The following is an 11,731-nucleotide window of genomic DNA, read 5'->3' on the forward strand; positions in this document are numbered from 1 at the left end:
TAGTCACAAATCAAAGATCAGAACAGGTTGTAATGTGCTTGATAAGTGTTCTTCAACATAAGCTTTTTGCTGTCAAACTCATGAAGGCATGTTTGGTACACAGTATTAGTTGGAGTACTCATCAAGTTCAATTGAGGAGGTTTTAGATTCCCTTGTTTCTACTGTCTAACTCACCTTACCATTTACCAAAAGAAAAGCATGTTTATTAAAAGATCGAGATACTTACCTTGTTGAGAGAGAGCCCAATTGTTATCTACTCCAACATGCCATGCTAAGTAACCAAGCAACCCTTTTTGCTTAGCATACGAAACCTTGGCGGCAATGGATTGAGTATCATCAAATCCTATCCATGTAGTTCCAGCATAGCAGTAATTGGACACAATAGTTGAATTGTAAACCGTTACGGCTTTGTTTTGTGCAATAAAGTTTGTGATTTGTCTGTAACCCATAGCTCCATTATCAGGACTTGCAGGGCCATTTGCTGGTGCCAATAGGCTGTGGTTGTTGGCATTCACCAAATGCCAAGCGTACCCATAAAATGGCATGCCAAGAACCAGTATTTTCGCTCTTACGCCAGCCTGAGTCCAAGCCCCGATACCATAGCTGCCACTGACTTGGCCTGATGGATCGTAGAGTGCAGCGTGTGAATTGGTAAATTTGTACCAAGAGGGATCATAAAAGTCATATGCCATTACATTGATCCAGTCCAGGTTGCTGTTTATGGACTGAACTGGGTATTTCAGACCATTCACAGTTGGTGAGAATGAAACCGCTGCTGTCAAAATCAGCGCCGCCATGCTGGAGGCTGTGGCGTCGGCAGCCACCGCCGTGCGCCACTCGTTTAATAACAGACCTAAATTAGCCATATCTGAAGCTGTTCGTGGGTATTCCCAATCTAAGTCCAGACCAGAAAACCCATATGATCTTGCTAATTTTATTGAAGAATCAATGAATGATTTTCGAGAAGTGGATTGAGCAGCCATTGAAGCAAAAACAGTCTTGTCTGCATTTCCACCACCAATGGAGAAAAGGGTTTTGACAGAAGGGTTCTTAAGTTGTACAGTTCTTGTGAATTGGGCAAAAGAGGCATTGTTTGTGGAGGAAATTGTGAGTTGATAGGTTTGGGGATCAAGATTTGCAAATGCACAAAGTAAATGTGTGAAAAGATTGGAATTTATATCTGAGGCCACAAATCCACTTTCAGGGAACCAATATCCTCCTTGAACATTTTGTCCTATAGAGATGTTAAACTGGAGAAGAGAAATGACGGATAATAAGAGAGAGATTTTAGTAGTACCGGAAGCCATTGAAACTTGGAGTTAAGAAATAGTTGAACCAATAACAAATGCTTATATAGCATGTATTCGATATGTTTGCCACTTGTGTTTGACCAATTGAAAATATATGAACGATATTCAAATTTGTGGAAATTAAGCTAGTTGTACACTCCTTTTGTATATCAAATTTGACATTCCTTGATGTGTCAAGATCATGTCATTATTCAAATCAAGTACCATGATTTTGACACATCAAGAATATCGAAAAGAATATACATATAGCATTTGTGTTTGTGGTTCATTCTAATTTCAAAAGCTTCATGGGTCATAACACAGTGGTATAATTTTTCACGTGGAAAATGTTGAAGTAAAAGTATTTTTTGGTATTCGTTTGGCTTTATTTTACATGAAAATTGTCAATTTAAGGGATATCCACTTCTACCATTGTTTCTAGAATTGTTTCCATTGCCAACAAAAAAAAGGAAAAAAAACGATCAAAAAATCATCTATATTTTGGAGTTCGTTTGACTTTGTTTTACATGAAAATTGTCAATTTCAGGGATATCATCTTTTACAATTGTTTCTAAAATTTGTTCCCATTGCCAACAATTAAAAAATAAATAAAAAGCGAAAAAAAAGGTGGAAAACAAAAAACCACCTACCCCCTAGAAAAATAAAAGGTGGAAAATCACGCTTTAAGGTGTTGTACCTAGAAATTCATGGAAAATCAATTCCCTGAAAAGTTTTGTCAATCAAACAGGCTAAAAGTGGAAATTCGAATTCGAATTCCAAGTTCCATGGAAAATTTCGTGCAATCAAACGGGGCTTAAATGTTTCGAGCCTCACAACAAATTTGAAAATTTAACTCTTTAGCACGTGTGATCAATTCTTTTAAAATAACTTTTTAAGATAATTTGTCAAACATAGACCATTTTCAAATATTTACTCTACTCTTAAATAGGGTCGGCAACGGTTTGATTATGGGTCTGTTCGACCAAAATCATAACTGCATCATCAATTTTTTGACCATACCATAACCTAACCATAACCACGTAAATCGGTTCAGTTCGAATATCAGTTCAGCATTGTTCGGTTTGATTAATAACTACAAAAATAAATTATTTTTTATAAGTTCATCCGTCAAATTGATATAAAACAATTTATGAAAAAAGTCAATGAAAACAAAAACACAATAATCCAAACGAAAATGTAAACATTATCCCAATTTTCAATTGTAAAGTACAAATTTAACAAACATATTATAAATATAATAATACTAAACGTTTCCTTCCTTCTTAATTGTTGTGCATCGAAGTTACTTGATTCATTCTTCCCTACAAGTCTTACTAGTATAGATCAGCTTTCAAAGTTGATTCCTATATTGTAAATAAGAAATGTAAGTAGAGAATACAACGATACTCCCTATTCTAGAATGGTCTTAGCTAAGATTTAAATAAAAAAAAATGTATCTCTTCGTCAACTTCCTTTTTGTTAAATGTTGCACAAGCTCTAGAATATGATGAATGAGTAGAATTTTCTACACATAATAGAAAAAAAATTAACAATAAAAGGAAGTGTATAAATAACAAAAATAAAACAATAAATCCTACCATGAATATCAGTCCAAAGCCAATCCCAAGCACACATGAAAGCTTCTAAAGTCTTCTGGTAAAGCCTATTTCTATATGGACTCACAAATCTACCACTTGTACTAAACGCTGACTCGGATGCCACAGTAGATACTAAAATGGCTAATAAATCTCTTACAACATTCTATAAAGTCGGATATTTTATTGAATTTGCTTTCCGTCATGTCAATAAATCAAAACTATCCATCCGTGACAATATTGGCACGTTTAGAAAAATATCAAACTCCATTTTTACATGATCAGCAGTAATCGAATGGCTAACAAATGTAACAAATTTTTGAATGCGACAACGACTTGGATTGTGGAGGCAGTGAAGCCTTGCGTGAGTTTGTGGTTTGTGGAGAGTAGGGTTTGCATTTATATACCGTCGTACTAATGCTATTATTATGGACTAATGGTAAGTGGGCTGGCCGGCTGAGTGAGGTAGATGTAATGGGGGATCTTGTTTTGGGCTGAATAGAAAAGTAGTGTAAAGCCCAATAATTAATTCAATTGTGCCTCTCTTTTTTTTTTTTTTTTTTTTTTTTTTTTGCTCTTTTTTTTAGCGAATAATGGATTCAGATTCAGTTCGACGACGTAAATACCAAACCCGCATCATCACGAATCAGTTCATTAAAATCAAAACCATATCCACCCCATTACACCGTCGGTTTGATTTTTTTTCGCCCCATTCAGTTCGGTTAACCACGGTTTTCAATTTTAACGGTTCAAATTGCCATCGCTACTCTTAAAATATACTTGTTTTATAAAATAAATTTAAATTTACTTTGAAGTAACAGCGTATGTGCTCAAATTATCCAAAGAAAAATGTCTACATACGTATGTCAAGTTTTTGTCGTGAAAGAAACACAAAATTTTCGTCTGTCTGTCAATTAGAAATCGTGGATTCATCCACTTGTGTTTTTTCATTTGCACATATATTATGTCTTTGATTCCAAATCAAAATATAATCTTACTCTTAATAATGACTAATTCTTAATTCAATGAATTTGACAGGTATTGAATATAAGCCTTTAATTTTCAACACTAACGGATCAATATAGAGTCCATGTGGTCCCGTATCAACTACGACAAATCCCATTTTCCACACAATGCCTTCCATTGTCAGCAATCCATTTCTTTGTTTATTTTAAGGTACCAACAAATTAAACATTATTATAAATTTCAGGTTCATTACGTAAATTAATTTTCGTATCATTCTACTTAATTTGGAATTCTTTACAAATATAATATCTTATTGTTTTTCAAAAATCAAATTTCTTAGTTAAAATGATTTTGCTCAATTAATTACACTGTGTTAGACTTTATAAAGGTACAAATGTTGTGTTTAGATTTGATGGAAATGAGTAAAACAAATAGACAAATCTATTTGACATAGGTATTAGGTAATCAATGTTATCGATAGAAAACAAATAGATGTAAGGTGGCGATGAAGAATGGAACAAATAAGTCGATAATAGATTAAAAATTTAAAATAATACATGTGAAAAAACATGTTTTGGAGTAGGTTTCAAATTTACATTGCAAAAATCCAAAATCTGAGTGCCGAGTTAACATGGTCAAAATGATTGTTCAACAGTGCAATTTATTAAATTTTCATTTGCTTCTGTAGTCGTCCAATCCAAACTTGGTCCTTTGAGAGGGCATCAGAATAAGTTTGCAAGTTTGTGTAGTCTTGTCTTACGAATGAGCTTGAATGTTAAAAATCTTCATCTGATTGTAAAACAAAATTTTAACAAAAGTTCAATTTGGACACTCATAAAATGAAAAAGAGAAATAAGTTTTTTTTGTCGGCAAACTGCACACCGTCAAAATGTCATTTCTATTTTATTACTCTTCTAAGGTGATAGCTTGACCACCACAAGGTTGCTCCGGGCTCATTTAACTCCAAATGAACTAAAACCTCACAACAAACCGCTAGCACTAGTCGAACCAAACCAAGGCACCAAATCCCAAACTCCGGTTGCTTTCTATTGCCGACGAAGAGAGACGAATGGGGGTGTTATTGTAGCCACAAAGGCAAACAAAAGACAAAAGGAGGCAAGACCTCGAAGGGGATGACAAGAGGCAGCAGGTTCTTTCTTCTCAACAACGGCAAACACACACACAGCTTCTACACTTTGAGGATGATACATATAGATTTAGATAATATCATCAATTGGGCTAAGACACAAGATGATGGGCCAAGATACAAGAAAGCCTCCTATAAGTGAATTTGGGCCAAGACAACATTAATACAATTAAATTGCTACTACTAGCCCATATTGTTTTCAAGTTAAGCATATGAATCGATTGGATAATAAATAGTTCACTTATCAGCCGAGGCCTATGAAGTATAATCCAAAACTATTTAACATCATCGCCTGAGATTTATTGGGTATCAGAACCCAACAATTCCATAATTAATTAATAAGTCAGTACTATCTTAAAATATTAATCACTACTTTTGCAAATAAAAGTATTTAGATAGAAATATATTGCATATGTGCAAGTTATGTTCCCAACATTGACATGCAATCAAAAAGACTGATGTTATACGTTCCAAAAGCGAAAGTCCTTTGGTACTCTAGTGGGGAGTTGGTTGTCTTCAAAATATTTTGCCAAGTACATTTCCATTTTGTAAATTTTTTAGTTATCACATCAATTATTTGTTATTTTGAATATCGTATTCCAATTATTTTATCCAACATTGCATTTTTATAGCACTCATAAGACATTGAATAAAGTCAGTTGTACAATGTTTATGCACAACTTTGTTGACAACAAGTGTGTAGAAAAAATCCTGGCCATTGATTTTAAAAATAGTTTTTAAAATAAATGGATGTGATGTTTGCCAACTCATGCATTGTAAACCAAGTTATACAAATAACATGATTGTACGACATTTCTTCAATTCCAATAGTTCACAAAAATTACAAAAAAAATTACCAAATTTTATCAATGTAAGGGTAAGGAATTTGAAATACATACCTTGCACGTTGCGGGCTCTCTTTGCATCACTTTCCATTCTCGCCACTTCTTGTAGAGGGAATCAACATTAGTATTTGAAAGTTTGCTTCTAAGCAACAGTTTGATAAACAAATGAATGAATAATACTTGATCTACGAATGAATAATACTTGATCTACGAGTGTGCATTTGTGTAAAAGTGTATGCATATCTACATATTCACATATACCAAGTAAAGAAGAAAGATTATACTCGTACAATCCAAGGTTAAAAAGAACACTACTCAAGAATGTTTTTTATTCTCATAACATTTTTATCCTTTCTACAAGTGGACAAATTAAAAATCAAAAAGCATAAAAATAAATGAATTATAAAAGTATCAAAAAAATACTTATAAACAACCATAAAAAGAAGAAATGCCTATGTATTGAACCTTAGACTACTTGACCTGCCAGCATAAGGACGCTTCCGAGTCAATGCTTGTTGTTGTTCCCCGACCAAGTTTGTGCTAGACCTTAGACCAAATTTATGTGTACAAGAAACACATGAAAATTGGATTATAATAAAATGATTAAAGAATAAAGAAGACTTAAACTATTAATTAAATCCTTTATAGTCAATGATCTGACTTAAATAAAAAGGGACTTACCTATTTAAATATGGCAGTGGACAAGAAAAGTAGTAATGGGAGTTGGGAACTCCAGAGTTGGCATTGTCTGTGATACTAGTGATATTTCTGCTACGATCTTTAACCATTGAGCAGTAATTTCTACCCATAGCCATTATATCTGACAATGAGTAGTCATCTTCCTTCTCTACAGGATTTTGCACAAAAGTTTCTGAAAGATTTTGAGTTGGAGTCTCAATTGTAGAAGGGTTGTGGATAGGTTCAATTGAAAGCTGAGATTCTATAATATTGTCAGTAAAATTTGAAGAACCAAAATTTTCAAATGCATTTTGTGAATACATTTGAGGCTGCATTTGATGCATTATGTTTGGTTCATCGAGGTCACGGTTGATATATAATGTAGTTTTCATTCAAATAAGTTCGATTTTGCAGGGAAAGATGTGAATCGACGTTGGATTGTGAAGGCCTCATTCTTTCAGTTGCAGCTCGATCAGAAACTGTAAGAACTAAATCAATTAACAAGTCATAGAATTGCAACAATTGAATTCAAATTTTTGCACATATTTTCCCAATATGCAAATAAAAAACTCTATAACCTCACACATTGTGAATATGATTTCCATTTATGGTAAATAAAATGGATAGTGAGTATTTATTGTGGTTCCAAGACAACTTGATCAAAAAGTAAAATTAGCTTACAATGGAAAAAATCAAACCGTCAATTCATGAATATTACTAACCATCATAGTAAACTGGAAATTCACTTTGAACTTGAAGATTGCACTGCTTCATGAACTCACAAAGATAGTAAACCTCAATTTAAGTTCTCAAAATAAATGTGAGCTACATTTTATTCACATCGTAGCATATAGTCATACCAAGAAGATCATACCAAAAAGGAAAAAAGAAAACGAATAATAATAATAATAATAATAATAATAATAATAATAATAATAATAATAATAATAATAATTCACAAGTTACTCTTTTGTTATAACTACACTAGATCAGGTCCAAATGATTTATCCCTCTACATTTTTTAATCTACCCATTTCAATTAATAGACATCATTATGGACCAATGCAGAGTACATTTGGTAGATGGTATTGCTAACTTGACATAGAGTGGTTCAAATATATTTCCCAGCGATTTCTATCAAATTACGCTAATATCTGCCAAAATGAAACTATCAATACACAAATATAGTGGCAAAATGTTGAGCAAGTTAAAAAACTAGATATAGTAGTTTTTTTTTTAATTTTTTTTTTTTTTTAAATTAGCGTTAGATAAGGAGCATTAATTAGACCATCATTGGATATTTTTTTTTGAGTTTTGCTATGTCAGGAGAGAACCCCTACTGACTACTCACAATAAGGGATGGGTGGATATTTTTCGGATAATTTAACTGGTAAACCAGTTTAATCCTTTTCTTTTACTCGTAGACAATCTAATCGCACTTAAACTCGTGATATGACATAAAAAATATAATAATCGTTAATTTAATAACCTTTATTTTAAAAATTCACAAGAATGAATAATAATGATACAATCATTATTAATTGGGAAATTGCAGCAGAGGTCCTAAACTTTTAAAATATTAGCAGACTTTCCCAAAATCTTTAATTTGTTACAAATGTCACCCCAAACCTTTCAAAACGTTACGACGGAGGCCCTTTTGGACGATTTTCATCCAAATGTCTGTTAGTTGACTAAAAATTTTGACTTTGACCAATATTTAATATTTTTGGAAGGTTAAAATAGTAACTCTCAATTTATTACATTAAAATAAGTTAGAAATTAGATTATAGAAAATAGAGAAAATAAAAAAATAAAAAACTCATGGCGTCTTCTTCCTCCCACCCCAACCCCAGCTCATTGGCAAGCTGAATTTTCCTCTCTGGTTTTGAGTGTATTCTCTGCCTCAAAGCTCCTCTCTAAGAACTCAACTTGGTCGGCTGTAAGATGCATCTTCTTTTCTGGCTGATTAATGTAAGGATTTTTAATCTATCGATGGGCTTATATATATGAATAATTGTGTATTAAATTAAAGGCTATCAAATTCGATTAAACACAATTAAAGTGATCTAATAAGATTTCGATTTTGAACTTTAATGTATCCAATTGAAGTGTGGGTTTACATATGTGTAGAGACCGGACCCAAGTCCTAATTCTATGATAGGCCGAATTAGGCCAAAGGGCGTCACTATATAAATACAGTTATGGTCCCCAAATCACACGTACGTATTATTCATTCTCTACTGCATCCCATCACACAAAGAAAAAGGAGACAGCGTGTAGATTTGGAAGACAAAATCGCGAAATTCATTATTGCATTAACCATGTCTGATTCAGGTACCCTTCCGTCATATTTATGTATTTCTTGATAATTTAACATGAAAGATCCGGTGATTTAACGTAATAAATTATTCTACAAGTGGTATCAGAGCCTTTTCATGTTGAATCATTGAGAATCGAATGATTTATTTGGTTCTTGCAATATTTTATGGAGTTTTCAGATTTAACAATTTTGAATCTATATTTTGTTGAATTTGAAAACTATTCGGTATGTTATTCTTGTTTATCTTTCATAATTTAGATTAAAAATAATTGAGGTTTGAGAAATTTCGGATTATGGATTTTATGGATTTTGAATTCAGATTAAAAAAAATTATTTTGATTTTCTAGCTACTGGTCGGCAGCGCTGGCGCCGGGCTGTGCTGCATCGCAACAGCGCCGCAGCAGGGGCGCTGCTACAGAACAACAGCACCCGGCGCTGCTGTATACAGCAACGCCGGGGCTGCTCGATGGGAGCGCTAGTGTAGGTCGACGCTCTCGATTCTGTACAAGATGGCGCCACTACGCGTCACCAAGGAGAAGATACAAAAAATAATAATAATAATAAATAAAAATAAAAATAAAAATTTAAGTTTTTCCGTTTTGGTTGAGTTTGGGGGCAGGGGCTTCCTCTGTAAATTAGGAAATTGGTTATAAAATTAAAGTTTCAGTCCCTAACATTTAAGTTATATTCAATTTGGGTCTTTAACTGTTGGATTTAATAATTCACTCCCTAATGTTTAAAAATTAATTAATTTGGGCAATTAAAGTTCTGAATTTTATAATTAAGCGCTCAAACTTTAATTATGAATTCAAATTGGCCTCCAAAGTTTATAATTAATTCAAATTGACCCCTAAAGTTTCAAATTTTCAAAATCTGATCCTTAAAGTTTTGAATTGGGTCAATTTTTGGCCCCTAAAGTTTTAATTTTGTTCTAATTGATCCTCTAAAGTTTTGAATTAATTAATTATGATCCCTAAAGTTTCAAATTTGTTAATTTCAACTCCTAAAGTTTGGAATTAATTAATTTTGAAGTTTCAAATTTTCAAAATCTGATCCTTAAAGTTTTGAATTGGGTCAATTTTTGGCCCCTAAAGTTTTAATTTTGTTCTAATTGATCCTCTAAAGTTTTGAATGAATTAAATATGATCCCTAAAGTTTCAAATTTGTTAATTTCAACTCCTAAAGTTTGGAATTAATTAATTTGCCCCCTTAAAGCTTTGAATTATTAATCCTAAGACCCCTAAAGTTTAAAACTAAATCAAATATGCAAAATTGGTCATTCTCTTTCTCAAATTTTGGTACTAAGGACTCTTGTAAGAGATATAATATTCGAAAGTTAGTTAATTGAAGCAACATGTTATCAAAGCAACCTCTCTTGTGGAAATTGACTAATTTAGAATATTAAAAGGTGTTTGTGCATGTGTTAGTCATGGGAATATTGGTCAGTCCAAAGGAAGGTCAATATTTAGCCAAATACACGTGCACCTGTGGTGATAAACGTATGACGATTATTTGATTTAATGTGTGATCAATAAATCTGTCCAAAGAAAGGTTTGCTGATTGATACATTGTTTTATCGTCAATGTTTGATCACTACGCCAAGAATACCGCTTACAAGTCAATATCTTTGTCCAAAGACTAGATATTGATGTTGTGCTTAGTATCTTGTGATAGGCCCTACCACTATTTGAGATTATTATTATATGCATATTAAAGAATTCATGTGAGCTATTCATAATAAACGTTCTCTAATTCAGTTTCACGTTCTGCTGTTAATATCTCTACTAGCATTAATTCAATTTCAATGTTAAATGACACAAACTTTAAGGCATGGCAAGAGAATGTGATGATTGTTCTCGGAGTCATGGACCTGGACCTGGACCTTGCTTTACAGGTCGATCAACCCGCTGTACTCACTGATAAGAGTACCTCTGATGACAAGAGGGAGATGGAAAAGTGGGAACGATCGAACCGCATAAGCTTAATGGTCATGAAGTGTGCTATTCCATAAGCATTCCGGGACACTATGTCCGATAAGGTGCTACGGCTAAGGGTTTCCTTGAGGATCTTGAGAAGAGGTTTGCCAAGAATGAAAAGGCTGAAACAAGTACACTTTTGACGAACCTTGTCTCAATGTGGTATAAAGGGAAAGAAAACATTCGGGAGTACAATATGGAAATGTCTCACATTGCTTCAAAACTAAAGGCACTGAAGTTGGATTATCTGAAGACTTGTTAGTACACTTGGCTCTTATATCCCTTCAGGCACATTTTAGTCAATTCAAGGTGAGCTACAACTGTCAAAAGGACTCATGGTCCCTTAATGAGCTCATCTCACACTGTATCCAGGAAGAAGAAAGATTGAAGTATGAGAAGAAAGAAAGTGCTCATTTGGCTACCACCTCTAAGGACAAAAGGAACAAAAAAAAGGAAGATTAATAAGGAAGATGTGGGTACAGCACCGCAAAAGAAACAGCATAAGAAACCAACTGAAGGTGGTTGTTTCTTTTGTAGAGTTGCAGGTTATAAGAAGAAGAATTGCACCAATTACCACGCATAACGTGTAAAGAAATGTATTCTTCTTCATTTGGTTCGTTCTGAGGTTAATTTAACTTCGGTACCTAGACATACATAGTAGATAAATTCTGGTGTAACAACTCACATCAGTGTGTCTATGCAGGGTTGCCTGAGTTGCTGAAAACCAAGTGATGGTGAAAGATACATCTATATTGACGACGACAAGAAGGTGGAAGTAGAGGCAATAGGAAAATTTAGATTATTGTTAAAGACTGGATTTTATTTGGATCTTGTTAAGACATTTATTGTATCGTCTTTTAGATGGAATTTGATTTCTATTTCTATTTTGGACAAATTTGGTTATACTTGTTTATT

The 11,731-nt window shown here is 33.3% G+C and overlaps 1 protein-coding gene across 1 annotated transcript in view; it reads right to left on the reverse strand.

Moving 5' to 3' along the window:
- The window catches only part of LOC111399636 (chitotriosidase-1-like), a 2,526-nt gene extending 1,201 nt beyond the window's left edge, over positions 1-1,325 (reverse strand). Inside the window, exon 1 of the mRNA XM_023027067.1 lies at positions 227-1,325. Within this exon, the coding sequence (XP_022882835.1) occupies positions 227-1,307 (1,081 nt within the window). The 5' untranslated portion in view covers positions 1,308-1,325. The remainder of the gene's footprint in view (positions 1-226) is intronic.
- Positions 1,326-11,731: the final 10,406 nt, after the last annotated feature.

The sequence above is a fragment of the Olea europaea genome, chromosome 9, assembly GCF_002742605.1.
Source record: "Olea europaea var. sylvestris chromosome 9, O_europaea_v1, whole genome shotgun sequence".
Taxonomy (NCBI): domain Eukaryota; kingdom Viridiplantae; phylum Streptophyta; class Magnoliopsida; order Lamiales; family Oleaceae; genus Olea; species Olea europaea.